This window comes from Gymnoscopelus microlampas (assembly GCF_963454915.1).
Source record: "Gymnoscopelus microlampas genome assembly, chromosome: 12".
Lineage (NCBI taxonomy): Eukaryota > Metazoa > Chordata > Actinopteri > Myctophiformes > Myctophidae > Gymnoscopelus > Gymnoscopelus microlampas.
Genome location: NC_139949.1, coordinates 33,929,358 through 33,946,837, shown reverse-complemented (window position 1 = coordinate 33,946,837; position 17,480 = coordinate 33,929,358). Strand labels below are relative to the sequence as shown.

The 17,480-nt window shown below is 40.9% G+C and overlaps 2 protein-coding genes across 2 annotated transcripts in view; one reads left to right on the top strand and one right to left on the bottom strand.

Moving 5' to 3' along the window:
• Window positions 1-9,504, top strand: part of siah2l (seven in absentia homolog 2-like) — a 35,738-nt gene extending 26,234 nt beyond the window's left edge. The window contains exons 2-3 of the mRNA XM_084073366.1: window positions 3,559-3,738; window positions 4,565-9,504. Of these exons, the coding sequence (XP_083929492.1) occupies window positions 3,559-3,738; window positions 4,565-4,936 (552 nt within the window). The 3' untranslated portion in view covers window positions 4,937-9,504. The remainder of the gene's footprint in view (window positions 1-3,558; window positions 3,739-4,564) is intronic.
• Window positions 9,505-9,650: 146 nt separating this feature from the next.
• LOC311056613 (uncharacterized protein) lies at window positions 9,651-17,223 on the bottom strand. The gene is made up of 6 exons (XM_084073364.1): window positions 17,159-17,223; window positions 16,535-16,650; window positions 15,334-15,385; window positions 14,772-14,901; window positions 13,729-13,912; window positions 9,651-13,574 (listed from the first exon to the last, which is right to left on the bottom strand). Exons 1-6 carry the CDS (start codon window positions 17,161-17,163, stop codon window positions 12,802-12,804), a joined length of 1,260 nt encoding a protein of 419 aa, XP_083929490.1. The 5' UTR covers window positions 17,164-17,223; the 3' UTR covers window positions 9,651-12,801.
• Between the last annotated feature and the right edge of the window lie 257 nt (window positions 17,224-17,480).

Genomic DNA, 17,480 nt, shown 5'->3' with positions numbered 1-17,480 from the left:
TGAGGTTGGGAACAAAACCACAGTTTGCACAAACTTAAGAGCCCAATATCATAAAAAATGATGAGAATCATACACATGGTATCATTTGTACACAGATGTATGCACAGAGCATATTGATAATATTCAGTTGCTTGTCCAGTCAGCCTAGCACCTCCATAGAAAATGAATCCCAAATTGGATACCAGCCATGTTTTACGCAAAGAAAAAATAAACAAATTGTTAATTAAAATAAATAACTTCTGCCGTTTTTGAGTATTCCTCCAGCACATTTCTGTTCCCGTTTTCCCCCTCACATTTTCGGTTTGAATCTTGAAATTATACATGAAACCTGATGAGGCCAATGCTGTTGGCTGTTGATTTATTTTTGTGTATCAGAGCTATGAGCGTGCAGCTGCTTCTATTTCACTTGTCCTTGAAATCGTTCTTCACAACGGCTGCAGGTCGATTCTCATGGCTGATTCACAGTGGGTATTAGCGGGTATAGTGTTGCTTTTAGCTAAATGCCATGTCAAGAGGAGCTTAAACTCTTAGTAAGGTATTTTCACATAGGGAATTTGACTCGTATTTGACAAAATGCACTTATTTGTCATAAATGATCTATCGTGCGTAGTTACAAGTTGGCATGGGAAAACATTAAACCATACCAAACCGCTGGAGGAACTCCTAGCGGGACCCAACCAAACACAATTTTCTCCATATACTATAATACCGTAGAGTCATTTTCAAATCATAATATAGAATTATTGGACATAATCCAAGTATGGGACCAGGTACCACAGTGAGCAAAGCATTGACGCAGACATGCTTGCATGCATGTGAATATGATTGAAGCCCTTTTCTATATCTCAATCTGTCTTTACCTCTTGTTCAGTCTCTCATCTCTACCATTGTTCTCCGGCTGCTATATCTACTGTACGCCTTTTCTATGTGTGTCCATATCTATCTATACATATCAGAGTGGTTGATGTCGAAGATGAATGAAGGCACAGAGCCCCATACACATGGCTATGTTCAAACTGCATGGCTAATGGGGCCTTGTGCTATGTGACTCCCCTGGGTCCCTCTGCTGCTGAACAGCATAATGGCATCATCTCACGTTGTCTTCATACTTCATTAACCATTCGCATCCTACAGCCCTTCTCCTCCCTGTGTGTGTACTGGGATTAGCAGTAGTAGGGAGGGGGAGGCGGGGCTGGGGGCGGTTCTGCCACAAGGTCCCTATCTATACTGTGCTGTATTGTTCAATTGAGCATGGAGAGAAAAACAGGTAGGGGGGGGGGGGGTGAGCGATGAGAGAGAAGTAAGAGAGGCAAGGCGACAGAGACGGAGGGGGACGAGTAAAAATGGAGAGAGGGAATTCCACTGTGACCTTTGTTGCTATTCCCTGTCTAGGATAATCAAGGAGAAAGCTTGTGCTTGGACAGGCAAGAGCCATGCAATTTATCAGCTCCTGATTGACCTTAGAAGCTTGTATAGTGGCTCCTCCTCTACAGGCGCATGAAGGCACGCGTGCGTACACACACACACACACACACACACACACACACACACACACACACACACACACACACACACACACACACACACACACACACACACACACACACACACACACACACACACACACACACATGATACATTGAAATTCCATGCCATAATTAAAATCCATGTCCAATAAAAAACGCTGCAATTTGTTTCAGTGATAACATGCTTGGCAACACAGCACATACTGACTGACACAAGGAGAACAGTTCCTTACAGTACAATATATAAAATAGATTATACCACAACATATACATTTATACTGTATTCTTAAGGCAGCATGCCCATGTTATGTTATGCTGATGTGGATACTGCTGATGACTTATTTTTATCATCTTAGTTTCTTTATTATTATTGTATGTTGTTGTAGCGCAGTACTTTGACAACCTCACAAAATTGCATTCCGCTTTTTTTGTAGCTGTATGAGTGACAAATAAACTCTGTTTTTCGTGCCTCCTCCCACGAGCATTATGAAAGTGTCATAACAAAATAAATGAGAGCTTCACCCTCTGGAAAAAACTGACACCTACTCTGAGAAAACAATTGCTCAGACACATTTAAAATGAATACTTTTCAGAGAATTGCTTTTCTCCTTTCTATTTTAGACATTTAACCGGAACCTTTTTCATGTGTAATATCATGTCCACCCCTTTTAACATTATGATTTTCATACATCTTAAAAACTAGCAAAGACAAAAGTTTACCCGGTTGCTCCCCTTTTTCCTAACAGACTAACAGTACGTTATATCGTAATAATCATAAGAACAAATATTTAAGTTTTTTTTTTGTAATGGGTATAACAATGTTTTACATGGTGAGATTACAGTGCATCACATCAGCCTAGAGTTGTGACTCCTGACATTGGTTAGAGGGCATCAATCTGCCGCCTGGTTTAACTGCTGATATTACAAACCTCACGGGGTTTTATGATTAGTATTCGCTTTTTATCATCTTTCCTCAGTTCCTCTCCTCTGCTCCTCCTCCTCTCTCGTTCTATTTTCTGCTCTTTTCCCTACCCTTCACATGTCCTCCCACTCCACCCTCTCTCTCTCCCTCCATGTCTTTGTTCTCTCTATTTTGCACTCATTTGAAGCCTCTATCTGCCCCCCCCCCCACCCCCTATCTCTGGTCTCAGTTCCCTCTCTCCCTTTAACCGTGGCTTTATTTCCCACTTTTTTATACTGTATGTATTTTGCTCAGTCTCTTTCACTTCATGTTCTCTTCTAACCCAGTGGGTAATGAGTGGTAGCAACGCTGTGCAATTCTTCTGTTTTTTTCAATGTTGCTTTTCAGCCTTTTAGAAACCACACGTGTTGCATTTATACCTGCTGTGATTTTTCTGTGGTCAAAACCCAAAAGCATCATACATTTGGAAATGTATTTTCTGCACCATAAAATCCTGAGTGTGCCTGTCTAAAAGTGTAAAAATCAACCCTTATGGGTTCTCTTTTTCCTCTTTTCTTCTCTTTTCTTTACATTCAGGATTTTACTGTGACTTCCGTTAGATTCAGTCTTCCTCAGCTGTCTCATTTCCTCAGCTGTCTTTCCCCCCAAATAATCCCCACAAACCTTCTCTGTCTCTTGTTGCCTTCAGTTTGAGATGGCACAGTTTTGTTGGAAAGATTTTCTACACAGTACAATCCTTAGTGTTAATTTATTCATTTGTAACTCAGACAGTGTACAAATGTAACAACCAAATGGGCTCTTAATATGGGTACATTTGGTTACATTTCTAAACTCTCAGACATTGAGGTTCTCTTTCTTGGCAATCGTTATGTGTCTCACTATAATTCATAGTGAGACACTCAGTCATGCTACTCAGATAACCAAGGTTACGTTCGTAACCCAAAGTTCTCTGTCTTGGCATTTGTTTCGTGTCTCACTATGCTTTCCCTAGGTGAGACACTAACTCATGTTACTCAGAGCACCCATGGTTACGTTAGTAACCCAAATAATTTACTGTGTAAGCCAATTCAAATGTCTCTCTCTCTCTCTCTTCCCCTCTTCCCTCTCCAGTACTCGTCGGCGGGCTGCGGACTGTCCCTCCACCACAGTGAGAAACCAGAGCACGAGGAGGTGTGCGAGTACCGACCCTACACCTGTCCCTGTCCCGGGGCCACCTGCAAGTGGCATGGCTCCCTGGAGGCTGTTATGCCTCACCTCATGCACGCACACAAGTCCATTACCACGCTACAGGTAGAGTATACTGTGCTCTGCAGTATCACATTTCAGTGTGTGTGAGATATTCCACTGCTCCATGAGAGGGAAAATGTTCTGCCTCCCCAACAGGGTCAGTACACTGGAAAATCCTGAGTGTATTTAACTCTGACAGTGGTCAAAAAAAATCAAATGGACCATTCTTTGGGAAGATGTTAGGGAACCATAGAAAGAGCTTTGTGAGAGAAATCCAGCAGTGGGCACTTATGATGTTTATACAATCAAATTCTTACATTCTAAAACCAGGGACTCGGCCCTGTTTATTTTCAACCCGCGTTTTCAAAACAAAGTAGTCAGTGAAACGATCCAAGATTGGATTGGTCAATCAGCCAGTTCACTTTGTGAAGCAGTTAAAACAATCACATTCATTTTGGCATTCTGAACTTAAATGCTGAACTTAAAGTCTTTCACAAATCTGTCGACAAACAATCACGGCTGAGTCCAATGCCAGAAAAGAAGTAAAAAGAGAGTAAAAAATACAGCTCACTATAAAGTAGAATATACAATAGGAACAGCATTCAGACGGTGGTGAGCACATCGGGAACCAGACATTGACATTTTAAAAAGTGAAAATTGGCACTTTAAAGCTGCAATGCATTACTTGTATGTCCTGCCCGGAATTCAAACCACATGTACTGATGTACTACTATATTGTATTAAAATAAGTTCTGGATTGCAGCTTTAATCCATGACTTATAAATGACGTCATTCTTTACTCTTTGTACCTATAACTCTTGGTATCTGTATTGGTCTGTTTCCCTCCTTTTTTTGTTCTGTCTCTTATTTTCTCTTTCTATCACACCAGGGGGAGGACATTGTCTTCCTGGCCACAGACATCAACCTGCCAGGCGCTGTGGACTGGGTGATGATGCAGTCGTGCTTCAACCACCACTTCATGCTGGTCCTGGAGAAGCAGGAGAAGTACGAGGGCCACCAGCAGTTCTTTGCTGTGGTTCTACTCATCGGCACACGCAAGCAGGCCGAGAACTTCGCCTACCGCCTGGAACTGAACGGCAACCGGCGGCGGCTGACGTGGGAGGCTACGCCGCGCTCCATCCACGACGGCGTGGCGGCGGCCATCATGAACAGTGACTGCCTGGTGTTCGACACGTCTATCGCCCACCTTTTCGCTGACAACGGCAACCTGGGGATCAACGTCACCATCTCCATGTGCTGAGGGGGTGTGCAGGGAGGGAGACTATACACACACACACACACAGCTGTAGTATTGATACACGCTGGTAAGGGACAAAGGAGTTGTTGTACATGCAGAGGGGCTCGTTGCGTTTCCCTGAGCAGGCCACAGAGACATGAGGGAATAGACATTCCTGTGCGGTGCTGTGCTGTGCTGTTCTATGACTGGCTCATTATGTTGGCAGCCATTTCCCGTACAACGAACCGTGAAAATGCCACGAGTCATTTGAGTGGAAAGCATGTGGAACATAACATGACTGATTTGAAAGAAAATGTTTTCCCTTTTTAGCGGACGATTGCCACTTCGGTCGCGTGCATAATGTTGAGTGCCGTGTCATTTACAACAAGACTCAAGTGAATTTACCAAACTCCAGTCACCACTACAGCTGTCGCAACGGTGCAGTGTGGAGTGTTACCACATACCACAAAGCGATACTGTACTATTTGCTCCCTTTTATTTGTGTGTGTTCCATATTTGCTACCTGAGGCCTGTTCGTTTCCTTGAATGATAGGATGGTAAGAATCAGTCTTTTTCAGTCGACGTCCTCGCCTTGCTGACAGAGATCATAGGAAAATAGGGGACTGTTGTCTTCTTACTGCTTTGTCCAGGACCGATGCAGAGAAAGAGTGATGCCTTTGTCTGCTGCTTCATATGGTGGGCTTGGCCAGGAACCCACTCCGGCCCTCTGTCTGTACCCCAGGCGCGATCACTCCCCCTCTCCCTCCATCCACGCCCTACAGCCCTGGGAATCTCAAACTAGACATAAACTCAAATACTTTCTCATGTCCCCCACTCTTCCACCCAGCCATCGAGTCCTGATTCACTGGGGCTCTGCTGCTTACCAGTTTCACAGCTGACTGGGACGGGCCACTTGAAGCCCCCCTAGCAGCTTCTTTTGAATTTGTTTTGTATTTCCATGCAGAAACCATTCTGCTCACATTTAGAGGAAAGAACAATCAACTGACTCCTAAGCTATACCATGTCATCCATTCAACCACTGAAATGCATGAGTTGCAGTCCCAGACATTGGTGGTAAAATACTCAAGTGTGTCCATGAGAGCACCAGAAACCACCCTGTACAATGCTGGATTACTACCTCCTGTTTACCCCAATATTTTCAATGGTTCTTGGTCATTCCTGACAGTCCTGAGAGCCCCATCGTGTGTATGTCACTCAAAGCAACAAGTGTTACGAGTTAACCACTTAAACCCTATTCAGAAATAAAAGGAATAGCTCATCTACAAGCTTGCGGTGCGACACATTGTGAGCTTGCAGATCTGCTTTATTTTTTCTTCCTATTTATTCTATCTATTCCCAAAATAGGGACTCCAGGTCGAATGTGGTTTAAACGTACTTACCAGAAGAGTGCCCTGCTACCTGCAGGTCTGCAGCAGTTATCTAAATGGCAGTAGCTACCAGAGGAAAAGAAAAAAGCATCTGTCGGGATGATGGTGTACTACAGTATGTAGTGATTCCACAAGTTGGTGGTTATAAATTCATATTTGCCAACTAACGGCTTTATATTTCAAATTAACCCCAGAGAGAAATGCAGGTGTCATGCCACAGCAAAAACCTAACAAGCAAACTAACAAAGAAAACACTAGTGCAAAGGTACACGACCAGATGTATTATTAATAACCATAATAAGGAAGAATTGGTTGTGTCATGATGTGTTCAGTAGGTTTATGACCATGCAGACTTTCCGTAAAAAATTAAGAGACTATAATTAAAGGGTTTAAAAGTACCCGTGACAGCAGAAAAATGCTCGTCTTCATCAAGTAATGTTTAACAATCACTGTCTGGACCAAACTATCATTTACAGGGTTCCAACATTTAGAAAATGAGTTTGATGTAATTGTAGACCCACTGTCTTGTCACATATTGTGATATTTGTTATGGTTAAGAATTATATTATTATATAATAATTGTATAATAACTAATAGATTATTAAATTATGACCCAGCCACTATCAGCATAATTTCTCTTACACAAATGTGCAAATTAATCAAATCCAGAGTGGAGGGGGAAGCAGAATAATGAAAAAGAAAATGTGTAGGGACCCTGGTTAAAACAATGATTCTGTGTTTATTTCTGTTTGTCAGTTCTGCACTGCTTCGGAAATCAGACATTGCAAGTTTTGTGGTTGGATGCTTGAATAAATGTCACAAAATGCAAGGCAGATGTCATGTCATGCTTTTGTTCGCATTATAGACACATTGTTGTGCTGTAAAAGGCTGCAACGAAAGTCAAGCAAGCATGCTCGGGACCTAAAGGTTTCTTCTTTGAATCTCTGGCCCAGACCAGAAAGCCCAGACAAGGAAAGTTATGATGAGGGAACAAACTTCCATCCATTAACGGCTACTGTCGGGGTGCTCTTCAGCAAGGCGTTCAGTGTAACTGATTCAACAGACCTGCTCTGCTCCCTTATATGAATACATTTTTAATGTGTACTGTGTAGGCTACAACACTTAATAGGCCTACCTGTGACAGCAGCAATACAATGGTGTCTTCTTTCCTACAAGCTTCCCAGTGTCAACACGACATGAAGCATTGGTCTGGAAACTGTCTCACCTAGAAACTGCCAACTAAGCAGTGTTGGCTCGGGTGGTATAAAACATCCTTTGGATTGCAAATGAAATATTTTTAGGAGATTATTTGTTTCACTCTGTAACACCTCTGTTGATATAGACTGTGCTGCGGAACCCTGTTAATCCTCAGCCTTTTTAATCTCAGTTAAAAGCTATACTCAGATTCCCTCTTGTGGTTTGTTTACCCACCAAGGCCTTACTTTTCTACTGATGACCCCCTCCTTGCATGTCTGATGGGTTCCTATACCCTACAGTGCAAGGATTTCTTTTTTAAGTTTTTAATGGAAACCCTACACGGGGAAGTGGAACTAAGAACTTCGTTATTCTTTTTAAAGAACTTTATATGAAAATAAAATACTGTTCTATGCCATTTAAAAAATCATAATGGCTTGACGAGGACATATGTCATCTTACTAGTTAGTGCTCTACGACGGCCCCTACTGGATTGGAATGAAACCAAACTCTTGAGAACTGACAACAAGTCGCTCACTTGAGGCCTCATCACTATCAAAGCTCATGTGCTACTGTGGGATAAGAATGATTTGCTATTATCCCCATACTGTATGTCTCTATAAACTTTCGTAGCAAGCAGTGCAACCACATGGGCCGGGAAGGAACCCATCTCTGCACTAGATACCTCTGACAGTGACCATGGACATGTCTGTAACCTCACCACTCCCTGTATGGATGCCGGTGTACCACGGGACAACTACCCTCAGGGGTAATTCAGACCGCTGCAATTTCTTCCCACAACATTCTACTTAATTTATGCTCCGTCACATGACGGTGTGTCGCACCCCTAAAATAGCTGATCTTCATCTGCGACTTATTGTGAGCTTGTAGATCTGCTATTTTCTGCACGCGACACTGTCCTACAACAAAGTATAATTTGAGCTTAAAAGAATGTCGTCACATTGCATCTTTGGCCTGAACTAGGCCTCGCTCACAAACCTCCAGTGTTCCCTCTATGTTCATTCAGCAGTGGTGTGCTGCAAGAGCAAGAAGTTAACGCCATCTCTGAGAAAATTATGGATAAAACGAGTATAATTGTAGCCTAATTTTCATCACGAATACAAAGAAGTGTAAACGTTATATTTAAATTGAATTATATGAAGGTTCAAAGAAAAGCCTTGTAGTGCGCAGCTTGCACTAGCACTGTAATGGGGACCAAAATGGAACAAATGCGGAGCTAAAACTGATAAATATCCCACCTTAAGCACTACTGCTGCAAATAATTGGAGGAAACATTGCGTTCTACTAATCACCTCTACTATACTGCTCTCTGACTTTCTAAGAAATGTTGAAATATTGCAAATGATAATGTAATGATATATTTTCTAAAAGGAAAAAAGAAAAGAAAACCTCATTGGAGATTTATTCTGTTGTGATCATTTGAAATGTATTAATGTTCATAGTTACTCAGTTGTACAGAGATTTGTAGGTAATTTTGTAAATTGCTTATCTGTTGATATTGTTACTCTATTCCAGTTTGTGTCTCAGCCTAGAAACGGTGACTGAACAGTCAGTTTGGCCTCTGCAAGCTCTGCTCTGTTATGTAAACTGTCTCAAGGAGACAACACCTATTCAGGTAGTAATTGAGACGCAAGGCAGAAGATGATGATTTGGGATGAAGGCATTCCGTGGATCTTTGTTAATGGAGATATGCAATTTCAAATTCCCATTTTAAAATCTCAAGCAATTATGTCCATCCAAATGCCACTTTTCAACAAGCTAAAGTCGAAAGATGGTTACTGATTATATTAACAGTGTGGTGGTTTTGCCAGCTCTTGCCCCAAGTTGTCTTAAATAATTAGCAGTCAAATATTTATTTTTGGCAGACCTGCTGAGGCCAGAGTGTCTTTTCAGTCAGAAACACTGATATCAATACATGAAATGGCTTTCACTGTTTTTATCTGTTTCACATAACCATAATCTGACACCCCCCCCCCCCCCCCCCCAACACACACAACAAAAAAAACCTGCTTTGTCAAAAAGTAAAACAATATAGGATAAATAACTTTTTACAGTGTATCATAAGCACTCAAGGCTCCATTAGTCAGTTGCACAATAACCATATTTTCCCCATCCCTTGTATTTATTTTGTAGCTTTATTTTATGTTCTCGACACAATACGGTATGTAGGAAATCGATTTGTCTAATATCCATTTGGTTTGTCAAAATTGTATGCATTGCTCATTGAAACCACTGGGATCCTTGAGTTGCAAACCATTAAGCTATATATATATATACACACACCATATTCATCATTTAAATATCATTGTTTTTATACATACCAGAAATACAATTTTATCCGGTCAACTTGTAACTGAATCCTGTGATGTTTCTGTAACGGACTTCTTTGTCATATAGAAATCTAACTTTTCTTCAACTGCAGTAAGCCATAATGCCAAAACATGGCTTTTTCTTAAGTCAGATTATGGAGCCAGATGTGACAATACAGGATTTTTTTGGTCCATATGAGCTGATGTTTTACATTTTCTGTAAAGAGCAGATGATTGTGATCGATATTATCAGTGTTGATAATGGTATTGGCCTGGGCAGAACCATAGGAATGTCTCTTTTTTTATCAATGTCTTGACTTAAAGATTTTAGTTTGATCTTGTTTGGTGTAGTATTGAATTTTTCTTGACATGTTTGTATTGAAAGTGTGGAGGAGCATGTAAATGAAAACTGCAGTGCATAAAACAAAAGTCATCCCTAATTATGTATACGGTGTGGGACATTTTGTCATTTAAAAAAGGTTTCTTTTGGAATAATTCCTACAACAAGACAATTTTTCCACCCACAGCATTGTCCTCATGTTCTTGTACTAGACACCTGCTCACTTTAAAGGCTTAAACCTACCCTTAAACTGCCAGTTTAAGCCACATCAAACAATTGTAACAAAAGGTAAAGCAAAATTTGACATTAAAAACTTTATATTCAAAACAAATGTCACTAAACAAATCACATCTAATTTCAACAGAGTGGGTGACACTACAGTATGAGGTGCTGTTCACGTACCGCATGCATTTAGTGGAAGTACCAGGTGATCAGATTGATGTGATCTATTGAGATGATCAAAAATAACCATTAAGATTGTGCATAAAACATACTCAATCTGTTAGGTTGTATTATTAAATTGACTTATTCTATGCTTTATTCTAATTACCAACCTATAGTAAAAGGTGTTTTTCACTGTCTGGCACTGGGTGATCATGCCAGCCTTGGAAAACTGCGAAGTGCTCATGTGCCCTGAGATGAAGGCAAAATGCATTACACAAATTCTGGTTTTATATGGATTACCCCAATACCCTCTATCCCCCCCAAGAGAGAGATTAGTTCATATCAGCTGCTGAAGACAAAACGGTGCCTGTAGTGTTAGAACAGAGGACGACACTGTCAGCGTTTCTCACCGTGATGGAGATGAACAAAGCTGGTGACATTTAGTGTTTAAATGCCAAACATCAGCACACTGTCACACTGTCACCATTGGCATCTGCTGAAAATCACTGCTATACTCGCTCACTCTCCCCGTCATAACCTTATCATATCCCTTTCTCTGTGTGCGCTCCCTGCCTGTCTTCTCATCTCATTCACGGCTTTGTTTTCCTTCCGTCCTTCTTCCTCCTTGCCTCAGCGCCAGCTCTCTGGAGTAATTTATCAGACCCTTCATGCCTCAGTTATCCATGACATTAACACACATTAGCATCCGCTGATGGGGAAGGACATTTAATTGTTTTAAATGGCAAGAGATTGACGTGCTCCTTCATGCTTTGACCCTAATGGGATTTTGAGTCATGAGTTGGAAATGAGCTAATGATCACCAACAGTGGACATGATGTTGGGTAACAGTCTCACTGGCGACATGTACTACAGTTTCAGTGGCAATGCTAGAAAAAATCCCCTAAAATTGGAGTTGCAAGGTTATGTTATGACAAGGAATGTTTTTCTCTCTCTCTTTGCTACGTGATTGACTGTTAATGTAGGTTTTACATTGAGGTTGACAACCTGTCTGGGTCCACAAACTAGTCATGGTGATGTAAATATATTTGGTCTTTTTGTTTCCATCTGTTGGCTCTTCAGTTAATTCAAAATGCTATTGTTTAGTACAACTAATGTTTATTTGGGACAGATTCCTTCTCTCCCAAATGTTTTCTTCCAAAATGACCTCTTTAATTTTGGAGTGCAGAGCTAGCTCCTTGTGTTAAATAAGTATATTACTACTTTGGTCTCTGTATCACTTGAAACTCAATTTAAATAAAATATTTATATGCCAAATGGACTTTTCTTTTTTTTATTATCTTACAAACATGTATGTACAATGTCACAAGGATCACCACGCTGCCTTGATATCCATCTCTAAAAGACGGAGAAAACATCATTTGAGTACACAACCAACTGTCATCATTTTGTTCATTTTAGGGCTTGGTGTTGTTGCAACTGCTAACTAATCGAAAATAGTCCATTCACATCAGTCCATAACTTGCATGAACCAGACCACACAGCCAAAAGGTACAGTCATGCCCTCTGCTGTGAGAACACAGTATGAATCCCCAGCCAGCTGCAGGGAAGCTGCTCTGTAGATGATCCTGCATTCTGAAGGGATTGATAGGATATTGCAATGCAATGGGAGAGACATACTTCAAAACAACCACAAGAATCCCCGTACAAGAGGCATTATTCAGGTGTTGGAAATATAAGAGTCAGAAATTATATTCTAGGTCATACAGTATGTCTTAAAACAATTGACAACAAGATTTAGTTAATCCCTGAGGAGACATTGAGGTTTGTAATTTAAGCATAAGATCTCAGTGAGGTGGAGTCAGATTTACAATGTTTTAGACGAGTGAACCAATGAGTTGTTGACGACCATTGTGGTACCATCTTAAATTCAGACCTGAAGCCGATTCTACATGTCTCCTAAATCTCAACAGTTTTCTGAAAAACGTTTGTTTCTATATCAGTGGTGCTCAATCTTTTTCATGTCAAGGACCCCCAAAATTATATGTATTTGGCCGCAGACCCCCATCAAAATATTTTGTTCCAGAGACCCCCCAGAAGCAAAGATTTGAGTTAAAAATGTTCGCTTTAAAAATATGTATATTCAAAGATTTGCAGACATTTTCGCGATTTTTCAAAAATTGCCGCGCAATGAGCTTGTATATCTGCTATTTTTGAATAGCCCAAAATGTAAAATAATGCTTTTTAGCTCAAACCTAGGTCTCAATGGGTTAAGTCTTGCATGTACTCTCGTCTTCAGGTTCGCCTGTACTCTCGCTCTCGGCTGTGTTCTCCGTGTTTACCGGGACGTTCCCTCTCTCTGTCTCTCTCCCGCTCTCTGTTTCTATTGCTTTCCCTTTCCCAATCTTTGCTCCTTTCCCCGTCTCTCTCTCTACTTCTGTCTCTCCCTCGCTCCCTCTCTCGACTTCTCTCCCACTCTCGATCTCTGCTCCTTTCTCCGTCTCGCTCTCTGATGTCCTCACTGTACGTCTCTCTTTCCCAGTGTCTATCATATGCTGGCTCTCTGTCTTTTTCCCTCGGTTTGTCCCTCTCTCTCTCCTTTCCCCCATCACCATCCCTATCTCTCTCCCTTATTTGATCACTTTCTCTCGTTCTATCCCTGGGCTCTAGGCTCTCTCCCTCCTCCCTGCCAGCTCTTTTGCCTTCTCGTTGTTGCCCGTTGCCTCCCTCTCTCCTCTCCCCCACTCTGTCTCTCCTCCTCTCATCCTCCCGGGCCTTTTCTCCCTCTCTCCATCGTTCACCATTTCCTTGGTCTCCACGGCGAGCGTGTTGCCCTCTGTCATCCTCCTTTCTGTCCATTTCCCCCCGGCCTGTTCGCCTGTCCTCTGGCGCCCCCCTCTGGTTGTACTTGTCATAGGCAAGGTCCTCCTTTTCTTGCTTTACTTTCACAGCAGGGGACGGAGTAGAGGAGGAGGAGGAGGAATGCTGTGACCTACTCGCCTGCTCCCTCTCCTCTGCTTTTTTCTTCTCCTTCTTCTCTTTCTTCTTTTTCTTCTTCTCTTTTTTGTCTGGGGCAGAGAACCAAGAAACCATCATATTTAGCAATGTTACAATAACACGCCAAAGGCCACACTGGATCCACCAGCTTAATCTGATTACTGCAATAATTGAGTGTAAATCACTGTGTAGTGTAAACTAATAATACACTCAAGTTCATGTCACCTTTTTTTGTCTTCTTCACGGGGATGACATACTGATCGTCCTCTGATTCAGAGGAGGCGGGCTCGGCCACTTTGGGGGCGCAGCCCTGCTCCCTCAGCTGTTTGGTGATGTCATCGATGTCGTCTGAGTCTTTCGGTGGCTTGTAGTCCTTCACATGGTCCACTCGAATGGTCCGCCCTTTTATCTTTGACATCATATAGGACAGTCACACAACACAACGAATGAATAGGTAAGTGTATGAATGATTGGATGACACAGGATACGCTGTAACATCCTGAGTGTTCATTTAACCCTGAGAATGTAACCGTAAAACATTACAAATCACAACATCTACAAACAGGGTACCATACCAAGGCCTATGAGCACAAAAGGATTGCACAATTTTTACGGGGTGGCACTGCAGGAGGCTAGAGTGTGTGTGTGTGTGTGTGTGTGTGTGTGTGTGTGTGAGAGAGAGAGGGAGAGACCAAATGTCTTGTGCACACTGCCAGTAGGCCACAGAAGTACATATTTTTTCACACATTCTGAGATCCTCATGATTCAAATTTGTAAAGATTTGAAAATATTTAGCAGGTTATCATCACTTTTCAACAGGTAATGTATTTGTATTTTGTAGTCATTATAATCAATGCAAATAATGTATGTATGTGAATGTTATGCATTGCCTGCAGGTTGTGTATCTCCAGGTTTAGCGAAGTCCGATTTAAAACTTTTTTAAAACGATTGTTATACCACTCAGAATTATGTTTAAGACCAATTTATCAACCGCAGAGAGGGCGGTCTTAATGTTAGTTTTGGAGGAAAAAAATCCATATGAATGCTTTAAGATAAGCATAAGCTTCAAAAACATATTAAAAAGTATTTAAGTCCATTTTAAAGCCTTATTTCGGCATACATGTATTTAATAATTTAATAGTTCCACGGACACCCCGGCCCTCTGGTATCTGTACGAATGTGTGCACACAGCACAGTAAAACAATCTCAAACCCACAAAAAAGTCACAGTGATGTTCCCACATAAAACACAGGCAAAAAGAAATGCACCTTAATCCCATTGAAGTTGTCCACAGCCAGGATGGTGCTGCGCTGGTCTTCATAGCAGATGAAACAGAAACCCTTAGATTTCCCTGTCTTCTTGTCACGCACAAGGTTGATGTTGACAACCTCTCCATACCTGGGATTAACAGCAGATGTAATGAATGGTATTGGTGTGAGAACAAACACAAACATCTGTACAGCGCAACTAGCTGGGGAACTGGGCTTGTAACACCCAATCCCAGTACTCATTCATTAATGCTAGCTAGGACTAGCATCGCATAACTTTCTTTTCCAGTCTTGAACCAATGAGCTCTTCCAGTAATACATACCGTATATACCACCTTAGAAATTGGGGTGATTTTAAAATGTGATCTTTAAGCACACAAATGACAGTATTAGAGATATTGTGATCTGACTCCAACTTCATTAAATGTGGCCCACTGAAGAGATAGTGAGAAAATGCTGATATGGGAGGATATACACAGCACTACACACAAATAGGTAGACAAGCATAAAGAAAACACAGACAATCAACAGTGGATGAGGAGAACATTTCTGAGACACTTACTGAGAAAAGACACAGATGATGTCACCCTCTGTCAGCTCATATGGAAACCCTCCTGAAAAAGAAAGTCACTATGAATTGAGTACATGGGGACCCCATTTGAAACAAGCCATTAGGCTTTCATGGGCTTTTTCAATCCTATTTAGTTGACCTTGTATTTATTAAACTGTACTTTCTTGTTTTTTTTCTGCAAATATCTAAATGAAGTATTCAATCAAAAAACATGCATTTACACATACATACATAATACATGTTTGCGAGTACATGCATATATCATGCATGCATGCACATACGTACAATACTTTCCCAGGATATTTCAGCGTTACACTGGGGCCACACCTTGTGGCTGGAAATCATCTAACTCAAAGTGATGACAATGCAACTACTATATCAATGATTCTATTTACAAAACAACCACAGAGTATTAAAACTGGTAGTTTGGGGCCACTAAACCAAATGACAGACACATCTAGTTTTCTCCATAGAGGGCTTGCAACTGGACCTAGACAAGTCTTCTAGCTTGCCAAAAGAAATTAACTCCCGCTGTTTTTCTGTATATACTGTTTTTTTTTATTGCTCAGCATATACAGTATCTATAAATTATGGGAATCTCTGTATGTACATCTGTCAGTCCCCCGATCGTCTTCACAGTTCATACTTTGCGGGTGTATGGCTGAGGTCCCAAGGAAGCACAGTGTGAAGGGTGTTAACCCATTCAATCCAGGAACGCATCTGTGTCATTTTACATTTCTTTGGCTATTCAAAAATAGCAGATATACAAGCTCATAGCGCACTATTTTTTGGGGGAAACAAATCAAAGATTTGTGCAAATCTTTGACTATATACAGTATATTTTTTAAAGCAAACATTTGTAACTCAAATCTTTGCATCTGGGGGTCCCTGGAACAAAACATTGAGATGGGGGTCCGCGGCCAAAACAGTATGTTGTTATATAAGTGGTGCTCCAAATTTTCCATGTCAAGGACCCCCAAAATGATATGTATTAATTTTGGCCTCAAAATATGTTGTTCTAGGGATTACACATTTTAAGGTTGACTGCACTTGTGACTTTGAAGGTGTTAGCTGTACCCGCAAGCAAGTACCTGGGTGGCAACTGGCAATGTGTACCCTGAGGTCATTTTCTGATAGCCTAGAGTTGGTATTGAAGCATCACCATTAGAACCGCTCTTATGACTTTAGTTACCGACGAATATCCAGGCGCTGTCCTTGTACTCCGAATGCCAGGACACCGTCTCCTTTATCCCAAGTTTTGCCTCTCTCTCATTCAGCTCGTTGATCAATTTCACCTTGGTCAAGGGACTAAGAACAGAAGGTGAGGAGAAATAAAAAATCTGAGAAACTATCAGCTTTCTTTGTGTGTGTTTGCTGTTACATAAGAAGTTCATACAGTAAGTATATAAGTACAGTAAGACACAGTATTATCAATAATACGTTATTATTATTATTATTATTGTTGAGAGATTGGGGAATATTGTGCTAAATGCCCCTCATAAGCAATTCTATATTTCATTATTCTGTCATCTTTCCTAGGAAATAAGTAGTAGTATACTATATGATTTCTGTTGTGCAAATCAATGAATCAAATTAAATAAAGCAATTCTTGGCTATTGATTTAGAAGATTTCAAGGGATTATAAATGCAGCTATGGCTGTTATAACTTCAGTTATAACCAAACTGTAACCAGCACACATAGGTTTTAGCAATGGCTCTTCTAGGCTGTGGAACAAATGTACGAAAAAGTGTATGCAGGATTAGATCTAAAATCATAGGAAGACGTTATTAATGTGTGTTGAGTTACTTTACTTACTTCATTGTGGAAAGTCAATAGAGCGATGCCTCTGCAAAGTGTAGAACTACTTCCTATTGCTTCGTCTTTCCAAAAGCACTTCCGGGATGAATTCATGTGCTGTGATCCCTATGGCTGTGCTGCCATCTGCTGCTTCGAGGTCTAACTGCAACTTGTTTTCTGTTTGACTAAAATAAGATTGCAACAGGGGTGGTAAAGTTAAGTTTCTACTTAAGTAAAAGTATAAATACTGCAATGTAGAAATACTCTGTTACAAGTAAAAGTCCAAAAGTATTGGTATCAAAATGTATTAAACATACAAAAAGTAGAAAGTTCTCATTGT

Coding starts and splice junctions, on each gene's coding strand:
- LOC311056613 (XM_084073364.1), bottom strand. Junction 14,902..15,333: donor ATCATCTGTGTCTTTTCTCA/GTAAGTGTCTCA, acceptor TGTTAATCCCAG/GTATGGAGAGGTTGTCAACA. Junction 13,575..13,728: donor CGTGAAGAAGACAAAAAAAG/GTGACATGAACT, acceptor TCTCTGCCCCAG/ACAAAAAAGAGAAGAAGAAA.